This window comes from Bos grunniens, chromosome 14, assembly GCF_055505025.1.
Source record: "Bos grunniens cultivar Pamir isolate PY7600 chromosome 14, Bosgru_T2T1.0, whole genome shotgun sequence".
Classification (NCBI taxonomy): Eukaryota; Metazoa; Chordata; class Mammalia; order Artiodactyla; family Bovidae; genus Bos; species Bos grunniens.
The window spans coordinates 82,481,680-82,509,414 of record NC_141178.1 but is presented as its reverse complement, the minus strand read 5'-3'; the positions used below and the strand labels follow the sequence as shown (position 1 = coordinate 82,509,414).

Here is a 27,735-nt window from a genome sequence, read left to right as displayed (position 1 = left end):
AAATATTCACCCTGTTCTTCTGCTAGATGCCTGTGATGTGATATATTTTCACTAAGCACCTTTTCTGCTCTTTTCCCTGCACTTTTAACATGTGATCACCTCACAATCCTTTAGACCTTACTGTTACCCAGTATCCGCTGGGGCCTCTCTTCTGTGTAATTGGTTTAGGACTAGTTACCAAGTATTTGCGGATTTGTTGGTTCTCTCTTGAGTAATGATTCTCCCTCAGTTTCACTCTAACAGAGAAGGAACGCTAGTACTGTCAGTCACGGAGACTTGTGAAGCTGGGGTATGTCACGGCATGAACCTGCCCCGCCACCCCTGCTCCTGCCCAGACCTCCTGGAACCATCTCCCCGCTCCGTGTCCTCTAACACTTTCAGGCATCGACCTCCACGAGGCGCTCTGACGAAGAGTGCCTCTGGGGGCGCTCCGAGCGCGGAGAAACCTTCTGGAAGCCGCGCAAAGCCCGTTGGGAGACGCCGCTCAGCTTCCGGGTGGAGGGTGGGTGCCGAGCCTGGGAGGCCTGTCCTCACACACCCGCGGCGGTCGCACTACCTATAGCCTGTGGAACCCCTTGGAGGTCGTGTCCGGGAAGGTGCCAGAAGGTTTGGACAAGACGAGGGTGGGGTCGAGAGGCAGTGGAAAGGAAATTCCACGGTCTGGCTGGGACACGGGGGCGGGGAAGTTCCACGGTTCTTGGCAGGACGCGAGTGTCAGGGAAGACTCCAGAAGGTCTTCGCTGAGCACGGGGACTGAGGGTTCCAGAAGGTCTGCCGGCACATGGGATGCCCCCGGGGAACGTTGGGGACGCCTGGGAAGGACATGGAGCACGGAGACGTTTCTAGCAGCACACGACAGTTGTAGCCCAGAACAAGACGACGGGTGGAGAGTGAAGTCAGGGGCTTGTGGAGGAGATTAGGTGTCCGGAGCTCTGGGCAAGACACGGGGAGTGTTGACGCTTCTGGCAGGTTGGGCAAGGAACGGGAGGTGGGGGCTGTGCTAGAGGCCCGGGGTCGGCCTGAGATCAGTGTCGGCAGATTCTGGGATTTGGCCCTGGGCCCTAGAACAAGGATGCGGGATCCTGCTGGTGCCACTCACACCGCAGAACCCCAAAGCACCCGGCGCCCATGGGGTGCCCCAGTCCATCTAGCAGCCTCGGCCCTGGCACATAGCACTCCCTCCCCTTTGCGTTCTCGGCTGATTTTGCTTTAGGTCCTTCGTTTCGGGTTGAATTGGCCGTCACTTTCTTGGGTTTGGAGATGGAATACGGGACCCCGGGTCTGCAGCATTTCTGATGGATGCTTGTCTCCCTACTTTTCCTGCCGGGTCTTGAGGCTGTTTAGGTCTGGTTTTGTTTTGTAATATTTTTATTATCGTGGTGCCCAAAATAGGTTGTGTTTTCTACGGGGAATGAAGGGGGTGGGAAGTAGGGAGGGCATTATTATTTTGGAACTGTGTTCTTAATTTGCAGACAGGGGAGGTGACTCCTATCTTGCTTAATATCCCTGTAGTTAGGAATGGTACTCTGATTGAGGTTCACGGTCCCTTATGGACATGAAATCACCATCCTCCTCCATCTCTTACGGTCTCTTTTCCTGTTATCTTTTTTGCCTTCAAGTTCACACTGACTAATGCGAATGAGCCGTTTCCACATCTCGGTTCTATTACACCGTCTGCTTCGGGCTCTAGTTTCACGTGCTTTATTTCTAACTGGGATGTGCAGCTAACATGTCTTGTAGTGGGACCTGCCGGTAAGTAGACAGGGGAAGTCTTCTTGTGTTGAAGCATATTCATTTTACCTTCATTTTTGAAGTATCATTTCCCTTCATTAGAGTAGAGGTCCTGGTGCACAGTGTCTTCACTCTACAGCATTTGGAAGCGATTGTCCCTGAGGATTGTGGCAAGACCAGACATGGCTGCTGCCCGGAGGTACTGCCTGGGTATCCTCTGGCTCACGTTCACATTGTCCCTGACTAAGAATCGTTTTCCACTGTTCAGCTGTGGTCCGTCTAAGATTGATCTTCCTTGTGTGAGATTTCCTATTGACCTGCCACACTGAACTTTCTGGGCTGTGGGCTGATGGCCCAAGTCATCTTGGGAAATTGTCGTGTCTGGCATTATTTCTTCAGAGACTGGCACTCTCTCTTTCCTCTCATTCCGGGACTCTGGTTAGGTGGATACTAGGTGTGGGACTCTGACCTATGAGTCCCGCTTTGGCTGTTCTGTTCATTCCTTTGTTTGCGTTTCTCTGGGTATCAGTTTGGATATTTTGTGTAAACCTTTCTTCACATTTCCTATTGCTCTGTTTTGTAGCATCTGCTTATCTGTTTGTCCCGTTCAGTGAGTTTTCATTTCAGATATTTTGTGTTTCTGTCTTAGGATGTTCGTTTCTTTCTCTTTCTGGAGGTTGTAATGCCTTCTAGGTTCCTTTGCCTGGTCTAATCAAGTTGATGTCAGCCCTATTAACAGAAGGAAAACCAATTTAATTTTGTATGTATGGAGGCCCGACAGCTATAGGACCTAAGAAGCAATCACAGGAAACTGTTTATGTGACCTTCTAGATAAAGGATTAATTATTTGAGAAGAATTTATAAGAAAGAGGGATTTTTCCCTGTGGTACCACATTAATGAAGAAGTAACAAAGTTTGTTTATGCCCCCATTCAGCCTCAGTATCTCCCTGTCTTCCACCATAAGGATGCTCTCCAATCCTCCTCACACAGATGGAATACCTTCCCCTGGGAGTTTTGCCTCTTCCTTTCAGGGGAACAAAGTAGGATCAGAGCATGTCCTCTTGTACTGGGTGTTTGTTAAGTCATATTGAAGCAAAGTAATCATTATGCAGAGTTGGTGTATTTTGTGGAGGTGTACCTCAAGCCCTCTTAGTGTCCTCTTCAGCTTAACCTGGAATGTTCACACATTAAAGCTGAGGTGGCAGGTGTCCCCATTTTTCATTGAATTACACACTTAGTCTTGAACAGAGGTCAGGTAAGTAATTGTGTCTCATTCTAGGGGGCAGTGATGCAGCTGACGTTCTTAAGTTAGCCCTACATTGTGGGAGAAGCTGGGTATTTAATGAGGCGTTGCCATGGAAAAAGAAGGAAGTAACGGTGAATGATGGGAGCCAGTGGTAAACCAGTTTCTGAGTGTTGAGTGCGGCCAGTAAAGCAGAGCTCTCATGTCAGATTTGAAGTGTTTACCTAGAGGGCAGGTGGTGGCAAATTGACAGACTTTCCTGGTTTGCGGTTTGAAGGTCTTGAGTGATGGTCCTGAGTGGCCCACATGGCAACAGGCACCATGACTGTCTATACATGAGCTGTTGTGGTAATTGCTGAGAAGTTTAGACAGAGTTGTCCACCTGTATTGCATGGCTTTCAAAAAAGGACAGCTTTAGTTCTTAATGACCGCAAGTCAAGAGGGTGGGAAGAAAACAGGAAATTTTAGTTTGGAAGGATGTAGCCAAATTATGAGGGAACAGGACTAGAAGAATTCAGGGTTTAGTCCAGTTTACAGTTCAGAAACATAACCTCAAAGGTAGACAGCAGAAGTAGAACCTGATATTCATTCAGCGGTATTACCAAAACATAATTTTTTCTCTCCTCGGATACCCCCATTTCTGTCGGAGACAACCATAGTGAGACTGCATTTGCCAGTTAGTCTAGTTGCAGTCAACTTGGCTTGATCATTCCAATGAGTGCAACAAGAATCGAGGTTGACCATGTAAAATTTAAAACACTGTTTGCTGGAACTTTTCATGAGGAGTGACTGATTGGACTTCTGAAGCCCGCTCGAGGCTGAGGAGCCAGTTCAGTTATTTGCCATCAGATGTTGTCTGCAATACCTAAGGTTTGGGTGAATTTGTCCTTTCTCGAGGGTCCCAGACCACCCTGAGGTTCCTGTGCTTGTCAGGAAGTGACCTTCCTTAGTGACCTGGGAGGACTGCCAGAAGCCTGTAAGCAAGCTGGGTGTGTGCTCAGTCGCTCTGACACGTGCGACTCTTTGCAGTCCTGTGGACTGTGGCCCCCCAGGCTGCTCTGTTCATGGAATTTTCCAGGCAAGAATTCTGAAGTGGGTTGTCATTTCCTTCTCCGGGGGAAGCTTCCTGACTCAGGGATCAAACACACATCTCCTGCATTGGCAGGTGGATTCTTTTCCGCTGAGCCACCGAGGAAGCCTCATGATCATCTCTAGGTCCATCCATCTCTACTGCTGAAGATGGCATTATTTAGTTCTTTTTATGGCTGAGTAATATTGCATCATCTTTTTCACCTCTTCCTTTGTCAGTGGACATTTAGGCTGCTTCCATGTCTTAGCTATTGTAAATAGTACAGCAGTAATCATTGGGGTACCTGTGTGTCTTTGACTTACGAGTTTTCCCAAATCTATGCCCAGAAGAGGGATTGCAGGATGATATGCAGCTGTGATAGTCACTGTTTAAGGAACCTCCATTCTGTTCTCCCGAGTGCTTCACCAATTTACATTCCCATCAACAGTGTAGGAGGCTTCCGTTTTCTCCACAGCCTCCCCAGCATGTATTATTTGTAGATTTTTATATGATGGTCCTTCTGACGAGTGTGACGTGATATTTCTTCACTAGAGTTTTGGTTTCCATTTCTATAATAATTAGTGATTATAATATGTGATTATTTATTTCTGACTGTGCGGAGTCTTCTTTCCTGTGCAGACTTTTCTCTAGTTGCATCACGGGGGGCTGCTCTCAGGTTGTGGTGCGTGGCTTCTCATCACACTGGCATCTCTTCTTACAGAGCTTGGGCCCCTGGGCTGGAGGAGTTCAGGAGTTGCCGCTCCTGGACTCTCGATCGCAGGCTCAGTAATTGTGGCACGCACAGGCTTCGCTGTTCTGCGGCATGCGGGATCTTCCTGGACCTGGGATTGAAGTGGTGTCTCCTGCACAGGCAGGTGGACCATTTACTCTGTAAGCCACCAGGGAAGCCCTGGGGTGTCATTGTCTTTTTTTTTTTAACTTTTTTTTTTTAATTAAAGGATAATAGCTTTACAGAATTTTGCTCTTTTCTGTCAAACCTTAACATGAATCAGCTGTCGGTTTACATATATCCCCTCCCTTTTGAAACTCCCTCCCATCTCCCTCCCCATGCCACCCCTCTAGGTTGGTACAGAGCCCCTGTTTGAGTTTCCCGAGCCATACAGCAAATTCCCGTTGCCTGTCGATTTTACATATGGTAACATAAGTTTCCATGTTGATCTGTCCATACATCTCACCCTCTTCTCTCCCAATGTCCATAAGTCTATCCTCTATGTTTGTTTCTCCGTTGCTGCCCTGTAAAAAGTTCTTCAGTACCACTTTTCTAGATTCCGTGTATATGTGTTAGGATAGGATACTTATCTTTCTCTTTCTGACTCACTTCACTCTGCATAATAGATTCTGAGTTCATCCACCTCATCAGAGCTGACTCAAGTGTGTTCCTTTGAATGGCTGGATAATATTCCATTGTGTATATTTACCACAACTTCTTTATCCATTCATCTGTCGATGGACATCTAGGTTGCTTCCATGTTCTAGCTATTGTAAATAGTGCTGCAGTGAACAATGGGGTACATGTGTCTGTTTCAATTTTGGTTTCCTCAGGGTTCACGCCTGAGGAAGGAGTGGGATTGCTGGGTCATATGGTGGCTTCATTCCTAGTTTTTTAGGCAATCTCCATACCGTCTTTCATAGTGGCTGTATCCATTTAAATGCCACCAACAGTGCAAGAGCGTTCCCTTTTCTCCACACCCTCTCCAGCATTTACTGTTTGTAGACTTTTTGACGATGGCCATTCTGAGTGGTGTGAGGTGATACCTCAATATAGTTTTGCTTTGCCTTTCTCTTATAATGAGCGATGTTGAGCATCTTTTCATGTGTTTGTTAGCCACCTGTATGTCTTCTTTGGAGAAATGTCTGTTTAGTTCCTTTTCCCACTTTTTGATTGGGCTGTTTGTTTTTCTGGTATTGAGTTGTATGGGCTGCTTGTATGTTTTGGAAATTAATCGTTTTCAGTTGATTCATTTGCTATTATTTTCTTTCCATTCTAAGGGTTGTCTTTTCACCTTGGTTATAGTTTCCTTTGCTGTGCAAAAGGTTTTATGAGGTCCCACTTGTTTACTTTTGTTTTTATTTCTGTTACTGTAGGAGGTGGGTCATAGAGGATCTTGCTTTGATTTATGTCATCGAGTGTTGTGCCTATGTTTTCCTCTAAGAGTTATATAGTTCCTGGCCTTACATTTAGGGCTTTAATCCCTTCTGAGTGTATCTTTGTGTGTGGTTTTAGGAAGTGTACTAATTTCATTCTTTTACATGTAGCTGACCAGTTTTCCCAGCACCATTTATGGAAGAGGCTGTTTTGTCACCATTCTATATTCTTGCCTCCTTTGTCAAAAACTAAGGTACCCATAGGTGCATGGGTTTATTTCTGGGCTTCCTATCTTATTCCATTGGTCTATATTTCTGTTTTTGTGCCAGTACCATACTGTCTCGATGACTGTGGCTTTGTAGTTTAATCTGAAGTCAGGAAGGTTGAATCCTCCAGCTCCATTCTTCTTTCTCAAGGCTGCTTTTGCAACTCGGGGTCTTTTGTGTTTCCATATGAACTGTGACATTTGTTGTTCTAGTTCTGTGAAAAAGTGCCATTGGTGATTTGGTAGGGATTGCAGTGACTGTGTAGTTTGTGTTAGTAGTACAGTCATTTTCACAATATTGATTCTTCCTCCCCAGGAACATGAAATATCTCTCCATCTGTTGATGTCATCTTTGATTACTTTCATCAGTGTGTTATAATTTTCGGTATAGAGTTTTTTGTCTCCTTAGGTAAGTTTATTCCCAGATACTTAATTCTTTTTGTTGCAATGGTGCATGGGATTGATTCCTTAATTTCTCTTTCTGATTTTTCATTGTTAGTGTATAGAAGTGGAGTGATTTCTGTGTATTGGTTTTGTATCCTGCAACTTTGCTAAACTCACTGATCAGCGGTAGTAGTTTTCTGATACTATCTTTAGGGCTTTCTATGTACAGTATTATGTCATCTGCAGACAGTGAGAGCTTTACTTCTCTTCATATCTGTTTCCTTTCCTTTTTTTTCCCTTCTCTGACTGCTGTAGCTAGGACTTCCAAAACTATGTCGCATAATAGTGGTGAAAGTGGGCACCCTTTTCTTGTTCCTGATCTTAGGGGAAATGCTCTCATTTTTCACCATTGAGAATAATGTTTGCTGTAGGCTAGTCATATATGGCCTTTACTATGTTGAGGTAGGTTCCTTCTGTGCCCATTTTTTGAAGAGTTTTCATCATAAATGGGTGCTGAATTTTGTCAAAGACGTTTTCTGCGTCTATTGAGATGATCATATGATTTTTGTATTTCAGTGTGTTAATATGGTGTATCACATTGATTTGCATATATTGAAGGATCTTTGCATCCCTGGAATAAACCCAACTTGATCACAGTTTATGAGGTTTTTGATGTGTTGCTGAATTCTGTTTGCTAAAATTTTGTTGAGGATTTTTGCATCTATGTTCATCAGTGATATTGTCCTGTAGTTTTCTTATTTTGTCTTGTCTTTATCTGGTTTTGGTATCAGAGTGATGGTGGCCTCGTAGAATGAATTTGGAAGTGTTCCTTCCTCTGCAATTTTTGGAAAGTGTTTTAGAAGGATAGGCATTAGCTCTTCTCTAAATGTTTGATACATTCTGCTGTGAAGCCATCTGGCCCTGGGCCTTTGTTTTTTGGGAGATTTTTGATCACAGCTTTAGTTTTAGTGCTTGTTACTGGGTTGTTCATAATTTCTATTTCTTCTTGGTTCAGTCTTGGAAGATTGAAGTTTTCTAAGAATCTGTCCGTTTCTTCCAGGTTATCCATTTTATAGCCATATAGTTGTTCATAATAGTCTCTTATAATCCTTTGTATTTCTGCATTGTCTGTTATAACCTCTGTTTTTTTTCATTTCTAATCTTATTGATTTGATTCTTCTCTTTTTCTTTCTTCTTGAATCTGGCTAAAGGTTTCTGAATTCTGTTTATCTTCTCAAAGAACCATCTTTTAGTTTTGTTAATCTTTACTCTTGTTTCTTTCATTTCGTTTTCATTTATTTCTGCTCAGATCTTTATGATTTCTTTCCTTCGACTAATTCCTGGGGGCGGGGGTGGTTGTTCTTTTTCCAGTTGTCTTAGGTGTAAATTTAGTTTGTCTATTCGAGGTTTTTCTTGTTTCTTGAGGTAGAATTGTATTGCTATAAACTTCCCTATTAGAACTGCTTTTGCTGCATCCCACAGGTTTTGAGCTGTGTTTTCAATTGTCATTTGTTTCCAGAAATTTTTTGATTTCCCTTTTGATTTCTTCAGTAACCTGCTGGTTATTTAGAAACGTGTTGTTCATCTCCGAGTGTTTGTGTTTCTTATACTTTTTTTTTTTCTTCTTGTAATTGATATCTAGTCTCAAGCGTCCTGGAGAATGTTCTATGTGTCCTTGAGCAGAAGGTGTGCTCTTCTGCATTTGGATGGAATGTCCTGAAGATATCAAGGAGGTCCATCTCATCTAATGTATCATTTAAGACTTTTGTTTCCCTATTAATTTTCTGTTTCAATGATCTTTCCATTGGTGAGAGTGGGGTGTTAAAGTTTCCTAGTATTCTTGTGTTCCTGTCAATTTCTCCTTTATGTCTGTTAGTGTTTGTCTTATGTATTGAGGTGCTCTTATGTTGAATGCATAGATATTTATAATTGTTATGTCTTCCTCTTGGATTGAGCCCTTGATCACTATGTAGTGTCCTTCTTTATCTCTTGTAATCCTCTTTAATTTAAAGTCTATTTTGTCTGACATGAGGATTGCTACTCCAGCTTTCTTTTGCTTCCCATTTGCATGAACTATAGCTTTCCATCCTCTCCCTTTCAGTCTATATGTGTCTTTAGGTCTGAAGTGGGTTTCTTGTGGACGGCCTATATATGGGTTTTGCTTTTGTGCCCATTCAGCCAGTCCGTATCCTTTGGTTGGAGCATTAGTCCACTTACATTTAAAGTAATTATTGATATATATGTTCCTATTGCCATTTTCTTAATTGTTTGGGACTTTGTAGATCTTTTTTCCTCTCTTGCATTTCTTGGCTACATAAGTCCCTTTAACGTTTGTTGTAAAGCTGGTCTGATAGTACTGAATTCTGTTAAGAAATGAGATCCTTGCTGGCTCGGTAATCTTGGTCGTAGATTTTTTTTCCTTTCAGTACTTGAAATATATCCTGCCATTCCCTTCTGGCCTTCGGAGTTTCTGCTGAACAATCAGCTGTTAAGCGTATGGGGTTTCCTTTGTATGTTACTTGTTGCTTCTCCCTTGCCGTGTTTAATATGTGTTCTTTGTGTTTAGTCTTTGTTAGTTTGATTAGTATGTGTCTTGGCGTGTTTCTCCTTGGGTTTACCCTGTATGGGACTCTGTGCCTCTTGGACTTGATTGACTATTTCGTTTTCCATGTTGGGAAAATGTTCAAGTATAATCTCTTCAAAAATTTCCTCATACCCTTTCTTTTTCTCTTCTTCTTCTGGGACCCCTATAATTCGAATGCTGGTGAGTTCCATATTGTCCCAGAGGTCTCTGAGACTGTCGTCAGTGGTTTTCATTCTTTTTACTTTATTCTGCTCTTCAGAAGTTATTTCCACCATTTTATGTTCCAGCTCACTGATTCGTTCTTCTGCATCAGATATTCTGCTATTGATTCCTTCTAGAATACTTTTAATTTCAGTAATTGTGTTTTTTGCCTCTGTGTGTTTATTCTTTAATTCTTCTAGGTCTTTGTTGATTGAATCTTGCATTTTCTCCATTGTGTCTTCAAGGTTTTTGATCATCTTTACTATCATTATTTGTAATTCTTTTTCAGGTAGTTTGCCTATTTCTTCTCCATTTATTTGGACTTCTGTGTTTCTAGGTTGTTCTTTCATATGTGTAGTATTTCTCTGCCTTTTCATTACTTTTTAAAATTTATTGTGTTTGAGGTCTCCTTTTCCCAGGCTTCAAGGTTGAATTCTTTCTTCCTTTTGGTTTCTGCCTTCCTAAGGTTGGTCCAGTGGTTTGTGTAAGCTTTTCTTGGGGTGAGATTTGTGCTGAGTTTTTGTTTGTTTGTTTTTCCTCTGATGGGCAAGGCTGAGTGAAGTGGTAATCGTGTCTGCTGACGATTGGGTTTGTATTTCTGTTTTGTTCGTTATTTAGATGAGACATGTTGCCCAGGGTGCTACTAGTGGTTGGGTGATGCTGGGTCTTGTATTCAAGACCTTTTGTTTCCTTTGTGTGACTTTTCACCATTTGATACTCCCTTGGGCTAGTTCTCTGGTAGTCTAGGGTCTTGGAGTCAGTGCTCCCACTCCAAAGGCTCAAGGCTTGATCTCTGGTCAGGAACAAGATTCCGCAAGTGGTTTGTTATGGCATTCAGTGAGATTAAAACAAATATCCCAAAACAAGAAACCAAAGATGAACCCCACACAAATGGGGTTTGGCAGTTACAAAATCAGGCAAATAAGGATTAAAATAATGGAATGTACACACATACACCCATGAGCTAATGAAAATAGTCCAGCAAAAATAAAGTACAGTAGATTAACCTGGCAAACAAAGGAAATTAAAAATTATATTTAGCAGTTAAGAACAAAACTAACTAAAGCACGAACTGGAAAACAAAACTAAAGCAAGGTGCCGAGTGGGGAATAAAGCAATGAAAACACAACCCACAGATATGTTGAGAGGAAAGGAAAGAAAGAAAAGAAGGAATAGTTGTGCGAAGTTAAAAAGAGGTAGATGAAGATTTACATACATTAAAGGTTAACTGCAAGGGGAACAGAATAGTCAGAAAGGCAAAGAAAGGAATACATGTAGAAAATATATGATATGTTTCAAAAAATGAAAATTGAAAATTGGAAAAAGAGGAAAGTAAAAAATCGAAGAAGAATGAAAAAGGAAAAAAATAAAAAAGGAAATCTCCACAGAACTGCAGAAGCCCATCGTAGAGGCAGAGGTTTATAACACTAAAAAGTGTGACTGAATATACATGTATACATATACACCCATCAGTTCAGTTCAGTTCAGTCACCCAGTCGGGTCTGACTCTTCGCGACCCTGTGAACTGCAGCACACCAGGCCTCCCTGTCCATCACCAACTCCCGAAGTTCACCCAAACTCATGTCCATTGAGTCGGTGATGCCATCCAGCCACCTCATCCTCTGTCGTCCCCTTCTCCTCCTGCCCCCAATCCCTCCCAGCATCAGAGTCTTTTCCAATGAGTCAACTCTTTGCGTGAGGTGGCCAGAGTACTGGAGTTTGAGCTTTAGCATCAGTCCTTGGAAAGAATACACAGGACTGATCTCCTTTAGAATGCACTAGTGGAACTCCTTGCAGTCCAAGGGACTCTCAAGCTTCTTCTCCAACACCACAGTTCAAAAGCATCAATTTTTCGGTGCTCACCTTTCTTCACAGTCCAACTATCACATCCATACATGACCACTGGAAAAACCATAGCCTTGACTAGACAGACTTTTGTTGGCAAAGTAATGTCTCTGCTTTGGAATATGGTATCTAGGTTGCTCATAACTTTCCTTCCAAGGAGTCAGCGTCTTTTAATTTCATGGCTGCAGTCACCATCTGCAGGGATTTTGGAGCCCCCCAAAATAAAGTCTGATACTGTTTCCACTGTTTCCCCATATACACACATAAACAAAATCAAAACAGTCCAACAAATATAAAGTACAATAGATTGACCCAGCGAACAAAAGAAACCAAAAATTATATCTACCAGAAAAAAACTAACTAGAGAACGAACTGGAAAGCAAAACTAAAGCAAGGTGCCAATTGGGGAATAAAGCAATGAAAATAAAGCTATCAAATATGTTGAGAAGAAAGAAAGAAAGAATAGATGTGCAAAGTTAAATAGAGGTAGATGAGGAAGATTTATATACATTTAAGATGAACTTCAAGGGGGAAAGAATAGGAAAAGCAAAGGAATAAATGAAGAAAAAATAATAGGTTTTAAAAGTTTTTTTAAAGAGAAAAGAAAAAGAAAAAAAATGAAAACTCCACAGAACTGCAAAAGCCCATTGTAGAGGCAGAGGCTTATAACAACTATAAAAAAAAGTGACTGAGAAAAAAAAAGCTCAACAGGTTAACCAGATTTCATAGTACAAAGAAAATTGATAACTACAGTGGTGAGGGGGGGTGGAGGGAAAGAAGAAAAATCCAAAAGAATATACAGAAGAAGTCAAAACATAAGAATAATAAATGTTTTTCCATTACTTCTTTTTCTGCTCTGATTGGTGTGGCCAAAATTTCCAAAACTATGTTGAATAGTAGTGGTGAGGGTGGGCACCTTTGTCTTGTTCCTGACTTGAGGGGAAATGCCTTCAATTTTTCACCATTGAGGATAATGTTTGCTGAGGGTTTGTCATATATAGCTTTTATTATGTTGAGGTATGTTCCTTCTATTCCTGCTTTCTGGAGGGTTTTTCTCATCAATGGATGCTAAATTTTGTCAAAGGCTTTCTCTGCATCTGTGGAGATAATCATATGGTTTTTATCTTTCAATTTGTTAATGTGGTGTATTACATTGATTTGTGGATATTGAAGATTCCTTGCATCCCTGGGATAAAGGCCACTTGGTCATGATGTATGATCTTTTTAATATGTTGTGCGATTCTGTTTGCTAGAATTTTGTTAAGGATTTTTGCAGCTATGTTCATCAGTGATATTGGCCTGTAGTTTTCTTTTCTGGTGGCATCTTTGTCGGCTTTTGGTATTAGGGTGATGGTGGCCTCATAGAATGAGTTTGGAAGTTTACCTGCCTCTGTAATTTTCTGGAAGAGTTTGAGTAGAATAGGTGTAAGTTCTTCTCTAAATTTTTGGTAGAATTCAGCTGTGAAGCTGTCTGGTCCTGGGCTTTTGTTTGTTGGAAGATTTCTGATTACAGTGTCAATTTCTGTGCCAGTGATGGGTCTGTTAAGATTTTCTAGTTCTTCCTGGTTCAATTTTGGAAAGTTGTACTTTTCTAAGAATTTGTCCATTTCTTCCAAGTTGTCTATTTTATTTGCATATAGTTTCTGATAATAGTCTCATGATCTTTTGTATTTCAGTGTTGTCTGTTGTGATCTCTCCATTTTCATTTCTAATTTTGTGGATTTGATTTTTTTCCCTTTGTTTCTTGATGAGTCTGGCTAATGGTTTGTCAATTTTATTTATCTTCTCAAAGAACCAGCTTTTGGTTTTGTTGATTTTTGCTATGGTCTCTTTCGTTTCCTTTGCATTTATTTCTGCCCTAATTTTTAAGATTTCTTTCCTTCTACTAACCCTGGGGTTCATAATTTCTTCCTTTTCAAGTTGCTTTGGGTGTAGAGTTAGGTTATTTATTAGACTTTTTTCTTGTTTCTTGAGGTAAGCCTGTATGGCTATGAACCTTCCCCTCAGCATTGCTTTTACAGTGTCCCGTAGGTTTTGGGTTGTTGTGTTTTCATTTTCAGTCATTTCTATGCATATTTTGATTTCTTTTTGATTTCTTCTGTGATTTATTGTTTATTCAGCAGTGTGTTGTTCAGCCTCCATATGTTGGCATTTTTAATAGTTTTTCTCCTGTAATTGACATCTAATCTTACTGCATTGTGGTCAGAAAAGATGCTTGGAATGATTTCAATTTTATTGAATTTACCAAGGCTAGATTTATGGCCCAGGATGTGATCTGTCCTGGAGAAGGTTCCATGTGCGCTTGAGAAAAAGGTGAAATTCATTGTTTTGGGGTGAAATGTCCTATAGATGTCAATTAGGTCTAACTGGTCTATTGTGTCATTTAAAGTTTGTGTTTCCCAGTTGATCTGTCCATAGGTGTGAGTGTGGTATTAAAATCTCCCACTATTATTGTGTTACTGTTAATTTCCCCTTTCATGTGTGTTAGCCTTTGTCTTACATATTGCAGTGCTCCTATGTTGGGTGCATATATATTTATGATTGTTATATCTTCTTCTTGGATCAATCCTTTGATCATTATGTACTGTCCATCTTTGTCTCGTTTCACAGCCTTTGTTTTAAAGTCTATTTTCTCTGGTATGAATGTAGCTACTCCTGCTTTCTTTGGTCTCTATTTGCGTGGAATATCTTTTTCCGGCCCTTCACTTTCACTTTGTGAAAGTGTGACACTCTGTGTCCCTTGTTTCGAGGTGGGTCTCTTGTAGACAACATATATAGGGGTCTTTTTTTGTATCCATTCAGCCAGTCTTTGTTTTTTGGTTGGGGCATTCAACCCATTTACATTTAAGGTAATTATTGTTAAGTATGATCCCGTTGCCATTTACTTTATTGTTTTGGGTTAGAGTTCATACACCCTTTCTGTGTTTCCTGTCTAGAGAAGATCCTTTAGCATTTGTTGGACAGCTGGTTTGGTGTTGCTGATTTCTCTCAGCTTTTGCTTGTCTGTAAAGCTTTTGATTTCTCCTTCATATTTGAATGAAATCCTTGCTGGGTACAGTAATCTGGGCTGTAGGTTATTTTCTTTCATCACTTTAAGTATGTTCTGCCATTTTCTCCTGGCCTGAAGAGTTTCTATTGAAAGATCAGCTGTTATCCTGATGGGAATCCCCTTGTGTGTTATTTGTTGTTTTTCCCTTGCTGGTTTTAATAGTTGTTCTTTGTGTTTGATCTTTGTTAATTTGATTAATATGTGTCTTGGGGTGTTTTGCCTCGGGTTTCTCCTGTTTGGGACTCTCTGGGTTTCTTGGACTTGGGTGATTATTTCCTTCCCCATTTTAGGGAACTTTTCAACTGTGATCTCCTCAAGTATTTTCTCATGGCCTTTCTTTTTGTCTTCTTCTTCTGGGACTCCTATGATTCGAATGTTGGGGCATTTAACATCATCCCAGAGGTCTCTGAGCTTGTCCTCATTTCTTTTAATTGTTTTTTCCTCTCTGTTTCATTTATTTCTACCATTCTATCTTCTACCTCCCTTATCCTATCTTCTGCCTCCATTATTCTACTGTTGGTTCCCTCCAGAGTGTTTTTGATCTCATTTATTGCATTATTCAGTATATATTGACTCTTTTTATTTCTTCTAGGTCCTTGTTAAACCTTTCTTGTATCTTCTCGATCCTTGTCTCCAGGCCATTTATCTGTAACTCCAATTTGTTTTCAAGATTTTGGATCATTTTCACTATCATTATTTGGAATGCTTTATCAGGTAGATTCCCTATCTCTTCCTCTTTTGTTTGGTTTGGTGGGCATTTATCCTAATCCAGATTGGAAAAGAAGTAAAACTCTCACTGTTTGCAGATGACATGATCCTCTACATAGAAAACCCTAAAGACTCCACCAGACAATTATTAGAGCTAATCAATGAATATAGTAAAGCTGCAGGATATAAAATTAGCACACAGAAATCCCTTGCATTCCTATACACTAACAATGAGAAAACAGAGAGAAATCAAGGAACAATTCCATCCACCATTGCAACGAAAAGAATAAAATTCTTAGGAATATATCTCCCTAAAGAAACAAAAGACCTATATATAGAAAACTATAAAACACTGGTGAAAGAAATCAAAGAGGACACAGACAGATGGAGAAATATACCGTGTTCACGGATCAGAAGAATCAATATAGTGAAAATGAGTATAATACCCAAAGCAATCTATAGACTCAATGCAATCCCTATCAAGCTACCAATGGTATTTTTCAGAGAACTAGAACAAATAATTTCACAATTTGTATGGAAATAGAAAACACCTCGAATAGCCAAAGCAATCTTTAGAAAGAAGAATGGAACTGGAGGAATCAACCTGCCTGACTTCAATCTCTACTGCAAAGCCACAGTCATCAAGACAGTATGGCACTGGCACAAAGACAGAAATATAGATCAATGGAACAAAATAGAAAGCCCAGAGATAAATCCACACTCCTATGGACAGCTTATCTTTGACAAAGGAGGCAAGAATATACAATGGAGGAAAGACAATCTCTTTAACAAGTTGTGCTGGGAAAACTAGTCAACCATTCGTAAAAGAATGAAACTAGAACACTTTCTAACACCATCCACAAAAATAAACTCAAAATGGATTAAAGATCTAAACATAAGACCAGAAACTATTAAACGCCTAGAGGAAAACATAAGCAAAACACGCTCTGACATAAACCACAGCAGGATCCTCTATGACCCACCTCCCAGAATATTAGAAATAAAAGCAAAAATAGACAAATGGGACCTAATTAAAATTAAAACCTTCTACACAACAAAGGAAACTATAAGCAAGGTGAAAAGACAGCCTTCACAATGGGAGAAAATAATAGCAAACGAAGCAATGGACAAAGAATTAATCTCAAAAATAGACAAACAACTCCTGCAGCTCAATTCCAGAAAGATAAACGACCCAATCAAAAAGTGGGCCAAAGTACTAAACAGACATCTCTCCAAAGAAGACATACAGATGGCTAACAAACACATGAAAAGATGCTCAACATCACTCATTATCAGAGAAATGCAAACCAAAACCACAATGAGGTACCATTTCACGCCAGTCAGAATGGCTGCTATCCAAAAGTGTACAAGCAATAAATGCTGGAGAGGGTGTGGATAAAAGGGAACCCTCTTACACTGTTGGTGGGAATGCAAACTAGTACAGCCACCGTGGAGAACAGTGTGCAGATTCCTTAAGAAACTGAAAACAGAACTGCCATATGGACCCAACAATCCCACTGCTGGGCATACACGCTGGGGAAACCAGAATGGAAAGAGACACATGGACCCCAGGATTCATCGCAGCACTGTTTATAATAACCAGGACGTGGAAGTAACCTAGATGTCCATTGGTAGACGAATGGATAAGAAAGCTGTGGTACATGTACATAATGGAATATTACTCAGGCGTTAAAAAGAATACAATTGAATCAGTTCTAATGAGGTGGATGAAATGAGCCTATTATACAAAGTGAAAAAAGCCAGAAAGAAAAACACCAATAGAGTATACTAAGGTATATATATGGAATTTAGAAAGATGGTAATGATAACCCTGTATGCAAGACAGCAAAAGAGACACAGATGCATTGAAGTCTTTTGGACTCTGCGGGAAAGGGTGAGGGCGGGATGATATGAGAGAATGGCATTGAAACATGTGAATTATCATATGTGAAACGAATCTCCAGTCCAGGTTCGATGCACGATACAGGGTGCTCGGGGCTGGTGCACTGGGATGACCCAGAGGGATGGGATGGGGAGGGAGGTGGGAAGGGGGTTCAGGATGGGGAACACATGTACACCAACAGCAGATTCAAGTCAATGTATGGTAAAACCAATACAATATTGTAAAATAAAGTAAATTAATTAATTAAAAAACAGAATAATAAATGTTTTTCTTGAGTGGCTGCTGTCAGAGTCCTTTCCCTCACTGGGAGTCACAGTCCACCTCACCTTCCTAGGATGCCCTCCAACACTGTGCTGGTCTCTGGACCTGCTGCAGGGGCATCTCATATTCTAATCTGGTCCTACTCCTGTGTGTTCTTGTTTTCAGTGTCCACAGCTATCAGAACTAGTGCATTTTCTTTTGTGAGAGCTCTCAATGTCTTTTTATGTATACTGTAGACACAGAGTCTGCCTAGTTGATCCTGTGGATTTAATCTGCAGCTTGTAAGGCTGGCAGGAAGGTTTTGGGTCTTCTTCCTTAGCCACACTGCTCCTGGGTTTCAGTTGTGGTTTTATTTCCACCTGTGCATGTGGGTTGTCCTTTGGGGTTTGCTCCTGAGGCTGCCCTAGAGGACTTGGGTTTGCCCCTGAGAGGGCCAGGTGTGGAGGTGGTGCAGCTGCTTGGGTCACAGGGGTTCTGGCAGCATAGGTACTCAGGGGAATTGGCAGCTAGGGCAGTGGAAAATATAGTGCTCTAGAAGGGTATGGCAACCAGTACTAGCCCATCTGCTGCAGTATTCTTGCCTAGAGAACCCCCTTCCCTGACAGAGAAGCCTGGCAGGCCACAGTCTACAGGATCGCAAAGAGTTGGGACACTACCGAAGCGCCCCTGTGTGTGTAGATACAAGACTTTTTTGCCTGCTGCAGCTTTGCCCCAGTTAGAGTTGAACGTGAAGGTGGCACAGCTGCTTGGCTTGCGATGACCCTGGAGCACCAAGTGTGCAGGGACATGGACTGCCTCTGCCACAGGAGTTATGGCCCTATCAGAGTCTTTTTTCAAGCCTCTTGTAGCTGGCGATCAGAAGGCCTCTTTGGCCAGTCTTTCTCCGTAGTTCCGCCCATTCAGGCACTTAGAGGATTCCCTTGCCTGGGGTCCTTCTCTGTTGTTTGGCGCATCAGGCACATAGAGGGGCCCCCCTGCCTGGGGTCTACTTTGTAGATCGGCACATTAGGCACTTGGTGAGGCACCCTGGGCGGGGTCCTCCTCTGTGGTTCAGTGTGTCAGGCGTTTGATGGGCCAGCCTCTCTGTTGTTCAGCTGCCGATGCTGGTGTGTGGAGAGAGAGAAGCTATGGTGATGGCTTCATGCCCTGCACGTGACTCAGCAGTATCGCCTTGCTTCCATGGCTGCCTGGCTTTCTTGCACAGGCATTTCCCACCACAGTCTCCCTGCTCACATCCCCTCGCTGTGTCTCGCACAGTCAACAGCAGCCGTTGCCCTGGGGTTGCTCCACAATCCCTAAGGTCCAGCTACCAGTCGATGCGCCTTCCAGGGGACCTACGTCCCTGTCTGGGGTATGTATGGCTGTGGAAAGGACTCTCTGGTTCTCATTCCATTTAGGTGGCCACGGAACAGCTGTTTCACTCTGAGCCTTAAATGTTTCTGGTCTGGCTCAGACAATCGCCCCAGTGTCGAGATCAGACCCCTGTTTCAGTTCCCCCACTGGCTGAGGGCAGGTCCAGTCCTGCTAACAGTCCTGTTTATCCCTCTAGTTCCTTTGTCCTACTGAGTTTTGCGTGGCTTTGTATATTGTTTTCCACTGGTCAGGCGCTCCTCTCCACTCTCAGCTGGAGTTCTGGATGCATTTCTGTGTCTAAAGGTGTATTCCTGATGTATCCGTGGAGACAGACGTACTCCATGGCCACCTACTCCTCCACAGTCTTGTTCTCTCCCTCGCTGTCCCGATGAGATGGTGGATATGACAGTCTCCTCAGTTTCTCTATCTGAGGCTCCTCTTCCGGGAGCACTTGGGGTGGTTCTGGGTCTGAGCTGCCCTCGAGACTGGCAGTGGGAGCACGGGTGGCTTGAAGGAAGGGACAGATGTAAGAAGAGCAGACAGGATGGGTGGGAAGGGATTTGGACATGGAGACGGTGGTACCACGTGGGAGGCTGACTGGCTGGGCAGATCAGCAGCCCCTGCAGGGCAATGACTCGGATCCCCTCCTCAGTCTTGGTCCTCTGCACCTGCTGCTTTGACCCAAATTCACCTCGAGTGGGAGGACATTTGTCCATAAGCAGGTTGAGGCCCAGCCATCCCTGAGAGAGCATGCGTGAAGAGAGCCAGGGGCCCGGGGCAGGACACTGATGGTCCCCACCCGAGGAGCATGGCTGGCTGATGCACAGTCAGCCCCCATCCTGGGCTTCAGCTGGTCTCATGGCAGGTACCTGTCAGGGGCTGCCCCTGGGTCTCCTCAGGGTGACAGGCAGCAGCAGGCGAGGCATGTCCCTCAGACAGGAGCCCCTGAGCAGAAAGGGCAAATCCCCTGGTTGACAAGGGAGACGGGGCCCCTGGGGACTGGGAGGGAATATCCGGAAGGACCGTAGACATTGGAGGCTTCAAGGTTGCTGATGAGTCCCCACAAGGAAATGTTTCAGGTGCGGGCACTCCTGGTGCTGGGGGGGGCTTTCCCTCCAGCCAGTGCTGGTGTGTGGGCTTGGGTGACGAGCCACAGGGCCCCGCCTCTAGAAATGTGGAGCCATGTGACCCCCAGTCCCCGGGAGACATGATGGCATGTGGTCCATGCTTCCTAGCACAGGCACTGGGCTTCTAGCTTCTTCTCCACTAGTTCCTCTTCTCTTGTCACGGCCCTCTACCTCTGTCTCAGAGCTCATACAAGTTAGAAGTACTTGAATGGAGCATGTTCCAGCTCTTCACACAGGTCAGCCTTGAGGTCGGGACACCACAGGGAGATCAGGGGTTCCTTGTGGAGTGTGAGGGCCACGAGGAGACAGCCCCAGACCACTCTGAGCCTCACGCTCTGCCTGATGGAGAGTAGGAGCATGTCTTCATCTAGGATGAAGGCTTGAGCGAGGCGAAGCCACTGTGTGTAGGAAAGGGCTGCAAGCTCGTCACTACCCAGAGCCATACTCAGCCGAGAGCCAGAGGTGCTGGAAGGTGGGAAGGGTGGCCAGGACTCGTGCTGCTCAGATGAGAGACCAGAAGTGGCTACAAGAGCCACACACTTGCTGACTTGTGCCCTGGCTTTCCTCACCTACAGGTTCAAGCCCTCACAGGGATGATGCTCCTCTTTGCCTTCCTCCTCTTCATGGGATTGCCACTGGGCTTCGTCGAGCCCTGTGAGTATCAGTGCTTCTGTTTCTTGAAGAGGATGAGACTTGACTTTATTGGGGTCATTTTAAGGGTCTGAATGGAATTTTCACCATTTTAGCCAGCTGAGATCTCCATCTTAGCAATTGTGCAGTTGGTGAGCACAGGGTGTCCAGGAGCAGGGGGAGGGTCAGGATGGAGGGAAGCCCCTCTAAGGACCAGTGGATGCAGGGCCGCAGGGTGGGCACGGGGGAGTCTCTGGCTGTGGCCCTTCCTCTTTGGAACAGGCGGGCATGGCTGGGTGCAGGGAACTCAGGGAGGCTTTGGTCCCTTATGACTACATAAGGGACCTGTGAAAAGGTGGGTCCATCAACAGAGCAGAGGCTCACAGTCCTGACAGCTGGGAGCTTTCCTGAGAACCTGTCTCTGAGAAGAAAAAACTCCTGGGTGTACCTGGCGTCCTGGTGTCCAGGAAGCTCATGCTGCCCAGGCTCGGAGCCCACTGAGGACTGAGCTGTGTAGCCTCAGGGAGTCCTTGAGGCTGAGGGAAGGGTCTGGCTGCTGGGCAGATGCAGTGAGTGGCAATGAAGGTGGAGTCTGACTCTGTTCTCTTTTATCTAGGGACCTTTAATGTACAATGCCATGAGTGTATCGTGAAAAACACCTTCCATTGTCCAGTTAAGAGAACGTGTCCTTATGATATTAGGCGCTGTTTTACTGTCTCCATGCGTAAGTACCAGATTACCTTCTTACTCCTTAACGAGTCACCCCATCAATGCAGTTTCAGGGGACACCGTCACTCTTTTCTCTGTACCCATCCCGAGAGCGTGTTTCTATGTTGAGGCTCAGCGCCATTAAAGGGCAGGCAGTAATAGCCTCTTGCAGAGACACATAGCCTGCTACGTGGGCCCATGTGTCCACAGGTGTCCTGCCGTGTCTTCAGGGGCTGGAAGGACTGCTGCCACTCAAGGCCTCCACTCCTTGGCCATCCCTGGTCAAGGAGGTAGATTCCCCAGTGCAGCTTAGGCAATTCCTTGTTTCCCACAGGAGCGTGGTCCTCCGGAAGGTTTTCCAACAAAGCAGGCCCAAAACGTGGATGCACCTAGATCCCTCAGGAAAGTGCTTACCACACAAGGAGCTGACGTAGAAGGGCCATGGCGACTGCAGACTATCAGCAGAAGACCATGCTATAGGCGCTTTCTTGTTGAGGGTCTGTATGATCTTTGGGACATCAGCAAAAACATATTTCCTGGTCTCCATTCATTTCTGGGTCCCTAGATTCCTTATGACAAATAATGAACAGAGCGACTCCCTTGTATAGCTTCCTTACAAGGGACTGTAAACTTACTTAGGGAGGCCAGGTGCCTAGATAAGTTGGCAGTGTAGATGGAAAATCATCCCCAGGTGAAGTTGTTGATGAGGTAATGAAAATTCTAGTGGACCTGAATATTCTTGCTTACTCGAGAAGTTTAGGCACTGGGGACTTCCCTGGTGGTCCAGTGTTAAGAATCTACCTTTCAGTGCACGGGACGTGGGTTCAACCCTGGTTGGGGAACTGGGATCCCACATGTGGCAGGGCGGTTAAGGCCGTCTTCTACAACTAATGATCCCTCATGCTCTGGAGCCCGTGGGCCACAAGGAGAGAGAAGCCTGGGTGCCACAAGGAAAGCTCCCACATCCTGCATCTAAGACCTGATGTGGCCCAAACTATGGAATACATAAACATTTTTCAAAAGAATTTAAGGCCTTGTAACAAAGAGGAACCGGATGTCAAATTGTCAACATCCATTGGATCTTCGAAAAAATTAGAGTTCCAGAAAAACATCTACCTGTGCTTTCTTGACTATGCCAAAGCCTTTGACTGTGTGGATCACAGCAAACTGTGTAAAATTCTGAAAGAGATGGGAGTACCAGACCATCTGACGTTCCTCTTGAGAAATCTGTATGCAGATCAAGAAGCAACAGTTAGAACTGGACATGGAACAACAGAGTGGTTGGTTCCAAATCAGGAAAGGAGTATGTCAAGGCTGTATATTGTCACTCTGCTCACTTAACCTATACGCAGAGTACATCATGAGAAACGCTGGGATGGATGAAGCACAAGCTGAAATCAAGATTGCCGGGAGAAATATCAATAACCTCAGATACCCAGATGACACCACCCTTATGGCAGAAAGTGAAGAAGAACTAAAGAGCCTGTTGATGAGAGTGAAAGAGGAGAGTGAAAATGCTGGCTGAAAACTCAACATTCAGAAAACTAAGATCATGGCATCTGGTCCCATCACTTCATGGCAAATAGATGGGGAAACAATGGAAACAGTGAGAGACTTTATTTTGGGGGGCTCCAAAATCACTGCAGATGGTGACTGCAGCCATGAAATTAAAAGACATTTGCTTCTTGGAAGAAAAGCTGTGGCCAAACTAGACAGCATATTAAAAAGCAGAGACATTACTTTACCTACAAAGGTCCATCTAGTCAAAGCTATGGCTTTTCCAGTAATCATGTATGGATGTGAGATTTGGACTATACAGAAAGCTGAGTGCTGAAGAATTGATAGTTTTGAGTTGTAGTGTTGGAGAAGACTCTTGAAAGTCCCTTGGACTGCAAGGAGATCCAACCAGTCCATCCTAAAAGAAATCAGTCCTGAACATTGACTGGACGGACTGATGCTGAAGCTGAAACTCCAATACTTTGGCCACCTGATGTGAAGAACCGACTCACTGGAAAAGACCCTGATGCTGGGAAATATTGAAGATGAGTGGAGAAGGGGACGACAAAGGATGAGACGGTTGGATAGCATCACCACTCAGTGCACATGAGTTTGAGTAAACTCTGGGAGCTGGTGATGGACAGAGAAGCGTGGCATGCTGCAGTCCGTGGGGTTGCAAAGAGTCAAACATGACTGAACAACTGAACTGAACAAATAAAAGTTTGTGTGCACCAGGACTCATGTGAAAGGAGCAGTGACCCCACAAGAGACCAAGGCAGACTTGCTTGTGAATGTTTGAGAGTCTCTGGCAGAGGTGTGGGTTGACAGTGGCCTGCTGTGGGGTCAGGGGCACAGGCCACAGCAGTCCTGGGAGGTGTAGCATGTTGGCGTAAATCCTCTTGGAGGAGATTACCATTCTCCTGACCATAGAGCCTGCAGCCTATCATAGACACTACAGACTCCAGGACTGGGCTGCCTTAGACCAAACTACAGTGAGGGAGCACCACCCCACCCATCAGCAGAGAATTGGATTAAAGGTTTACTGAGCAAGGCCCTGCCCACCAGAGCCAGACCGGGTCTTCCACAAAGCCAGTCCTTCCCATCAGGAGGTTTGCACAAGCCTCTCATCCCCATCCATCAGAGGCCAGACAGAATGAAAACCACAATCACAGAAAACTAATCAAAAAGGTCACATGGATCACAGCCTTGTGTATTTCAATGAAACTCTGAGCCACGCAGTGCAGGGCCACCCAAGGCAGATGGGTCATGGTGGAGAGCTCTAAGAAAACGTGGTCCACTGGAGAAGGGAATGGCAAACCACTTCACCATTCTTGCCTTGAGAACCCATGAACAGTATGGAAAGGCAAATGATACTGAAAGATGAACGTCCTAGGTTAGTATCCAATATCCTACTGGGAAGAGCAGAGAAATAGCTCCAGAAAGAATGAAGAGGCTGAGCCAAAGCAGAAACAACCCTGCGTTGTAGATGTTTGGTGGTGAAAGTCTGAAGCTGTAAAGAACACTATTGCATAGGAACCTGGAAGGTTAGGTCCATGAATCAAGGTAAATTGGATGTTGTCCAACAGGAAAGTGGTCAAACCGGAGATGGCAAGAGTGAACATTGACATTTTAGGAATCAGTGAACTAAAATGGACGGGAATGGGAGATTTAGTTCAGATGACCATTATATCTACTACTGTGGGCAAGAATCGCTTAGAAGAAATGGAGTAGCCCTAATAGTCAACCAAAGAGTCCAAAATGCAGTACTTGGGGGCAGTCTGAAAAGTGACAGAATGACCTTGGTTTGTTTCCGAGACAAACCATTCAACGTGACAGTAATCCAAGTCTTATGTCCCAGCCACTTATGTCAAAGAAGCTGAAGTGGAACGGTTTTATGAAAACCTACCAGACCTTCTAGCATGTGTGCATGCTAGTTGCTTCAGTTGTGTCCGACTCTCTGCAATTCTGTGGACTGTAGTCCGCCAGGCTCCTCTGTTCATGGGATTATTGAGGCAAGAATACTGGAATGGGTTGCCGGGCCCTGCTCTAGGGGATTTTCCCGACCCAAGGATCAAACTTAGATCTCTTACATCGCCTACATTGGCAGGCAGGTTCTTGACCACTAGTGCCATCTGGGAAGCCCCACAGACCTTCTAGAACTAACACACACACCGAAAGATGTCCTTTTCATCATGGGGAATGGAATGCAAAAGTAAGAAGTCAAGGGATATGTAGAGTAATAGACAACTTTGTCCTTGGAGTACAAAACGAAGCAGGGCAAAGGCTAACAGAGTTTTGCCAAGAGAATGCACTGGTCATAGCAAATACCCTCTTTCAACAACACAAGAGGTGAGTCCACATGTGGACATCACCAGATGATCGATACCAAAATCCAATTGATTATATTCTTTACAGGCAAAGTTGGAGAAGCTCTATACAACAGTAAAAACAAGACCCAGAGCTGACTGTGGCTCAGATCATGAACTGCTTATTGGAAAATTCAGACTTAAATTGTAGAAACTAGGGGAAACCACTCGGCCACTGTGGTGTGAGCTAAATAAAATAATTTGTACAGTAGAAGTGACAAATAGATTCAAGGGATTCGATCTGAAAGACCGAGTCCCTGAAGAACTATGGATGGACGGACGTTCATAACATTGTACAGGTGGTGGTGACCGAAACAATCCCCAAGAAAAACAAACACAAGAAGGCAAAATGGTTGTCTGAGGAGGCCTTGCAAATAACAGAGAAGAGACGTGGAAGACAAAGGAGAAAGGGAAAGATGTATCCACCTGAATGCAGAGTTCCAGAGAATAGCAAAGAGAGATAAGAAAGCCTTCTTAAGTGAACAGTGCAAAGAAATAGAGGAAAACAATAGAATGGGAAAGACCAGAGATCTCCTCAAGAAAACTAGAGATACCAAGGGAACATTGTAGGCAAAGATGGGCTCCATAAAGGGCAGAAATGGCAAGGAGCTAAGAGACGCAGAAGAGACAAAAAAGAAGCATCAGGAACACACAGAAGAACTATACAAAAAAGGTCTTAATGACCTGGATAACCACAACGGCATGGTCACTTACTTAGAGCCAGACATCCAAGAGTGTGATCCAGTGGGCCTTTGCAACCATTGCTAAGAGCAAAGCTAGTGGAAGTGATGGAATTCCAGCTGAGCTCTTTCAAACCCTAAAAGATGATGCTGTTGAAGTGCTACACTCAATATGCCAGCAGATTTAGAAAACTCAGCAGTGGCCACAGGACTAGAAGAGGTCAGTTGTCACTCCAGTCCCAAAGAAGGGCAACACCAAAGAATGTTCAAATTGCTGCACTATTTCACTCATTTCACATGCTAGCAGGTTGATGCTGAAAATCCTTCAAGCTAGGCTTCAACATTACAGGAACCCAGAACTGCCAGATATACAAGGTGTATTTAGAAAAGGCAGAGGAACCAGAGATCAAATTGCCAACATCTGTTGGATCATCGAAAAAGCAAGAGAGTTCCAGAAAACCATCTCCTTCTGCTTTATTGACTACACCAAAGCCGTTGACTGTGTGGATCACGACAAACTGTGGAAAAATCTTAAAGCGATGGGAATACCAGACCACTTTACCTGTCTCCTGAGAAACCTGTATGCTGGTCAAGAAGCAGCAGTTAGAACCAGACTTAACAACGAATTGGTTCAAAATTGGGAAAAGAGTACATCATGGCTGTATATTGTCACCCTGCTTATTTAATTTATTCAAAGATTACATCATGCAAACTTCCAGGCTGGATGAATCACAAACTGGAATCAACACTGCCAGGAGAAATATCAGCAACCTCAGATATGCAGATGGCACCACCCTAATGGCAGGAAGTGAAGAGGAACTAAAGAGTCTTGATGAAGATGAAAGAGAAGAGGGAAAAGGCTGGCTTAGAACTCAACATTCAAAAAATGAAGATTATGGCCTGCAGTCCCATCACTTCATTGCAAATAGATGGGGGGGAAAATGGAAACAGTAACAGATTTTATTTTGTTGGGATCCAAAATCACTAAGAATGGTGACTGCAGAATGGTGAAATTAAAAGATGCTTGCTCCTTGGGAAAAAAAGGTGTGACACATCTAAAACAGCACATTAAAAAGCAGACACATCACTTTGCCGACAGAAGTCCTTATAGTCAAGGCTATGGTTTTTCCAGTAGTCGTGTATGGATGTGATATCTGGACCAAAGAATTGATGCTTTTGAACTGTGGTGTTACAGAAGATCTTGAGAGTCCCTGAATCTCCAGTACTTTGGCCACCTGACGCAGAGTCGCTTTATTGTAAAAGACCCTGAAGCTGGGAAAGGTTGAAGGCAGGAGGAGAAAGGGGATACAGAGGATGAGATGGTTGAATGGCATCATGAGTCAGTGGACACGTGTTTGAGCGAACTTCAGGAGATAATGAAGGACAGGGAAGCCTGGCGTGCTGTCTTCATGGGGTCGAAAAGAGTCAGATATGACTGCACGACAGAACAACAACAATATTTAGGGATGGAGCTAGTTAAGATAACTGTGCTTCGATATTTGGATGTTGAAAGCGTGAAATCTGTGATTTTCATTTCTGTTCTTTTTTAGGTTTGAATTCTCGGGAAATACTCGTTTACAAGAACTGTACATTTAACTGCACATTTCTATATAGAGCCGAAGAGCCTCGGGAAACCCCCAGAAGAAAGACGACTCATAGATTTAACAGTTTCTATTGGGTTCATTGTTGTGGTTCGAACATGTGCAATTTTGGAGGACCTACTAATCTGGAGAGGGACATCACACTCGATTATCCACTTGAAGAGGATATCGAAGGAAATGCGCAATTGGTACAATCCACTGTGTTCCTAAGCATCGTCTCCATCCTGGTCAGGAACACACTGACGTGAGAGGCCTCCTTTGGGGGGGCTGACTATCTCCGCATCTGTCACAAGGTAGCTGTCCTTTACTGTCTTGTGAGCCAGACACTGACCCCTGGAGCCCCGAGTTGATGAGTTCCCCATTTAGGAATTGTTTCCAGAGAGAAATAAACACCAGAATCGTTCAGGTTCTGTGGACTCAGA

At 43.8% G+C, this 27,735-nt stretch overlaps 1 protein-coding gene across 1 annotated transcript; it reads left to right on the top strand.

Moving 5' to 3' along the window:
- Positions 1-493: 493 nt before the first annotated feature.
- On the top strand, positions 494-27,735 carry GML (glycosylphosphatidylinositol anchored molecule like). The gene is made up of 4 exons (XM_086337586.1): positions 494-606; positions 20,407-20,485; positions 21,078-21,185; positions 27,263-27,735. Exons 2-4 carry the CDS (start codon positions 20,425-20,427, stop codon positions 27,559-27,561), a joined length of 468 nt encoding a protein of 155 aa, XP_086193712.1. The 5' UTR covers positions 494-606; positions 20,407-20,424; the 3' UTR covers positions 27,562-27,735.

Bases quoted from the DNA above. Each gene is read 5' to 3' on its own strand.
- GML (XM_086337586.1), top strand. From the start codon at position 20,425: ATGATGCTCCTCTTTGCCTTCCTCCTCTTCATGGGATTGCCACTGGGC. The intron at 20,486-21,077 runs GTGAGTATCAGT...TCTTTTATCTAG, and splicing joins ACTGGGCTTCGTCGAGCCCT to GGACCTTTAATGTACAATGC. The intron at 21,186-27,262 runs GTAAGTACCAGA...GTTCTTTTTTAG, and splicing joins CTGTTTTACTGTCTCCATGC to GTTTGAATTCTCGGGAAATA.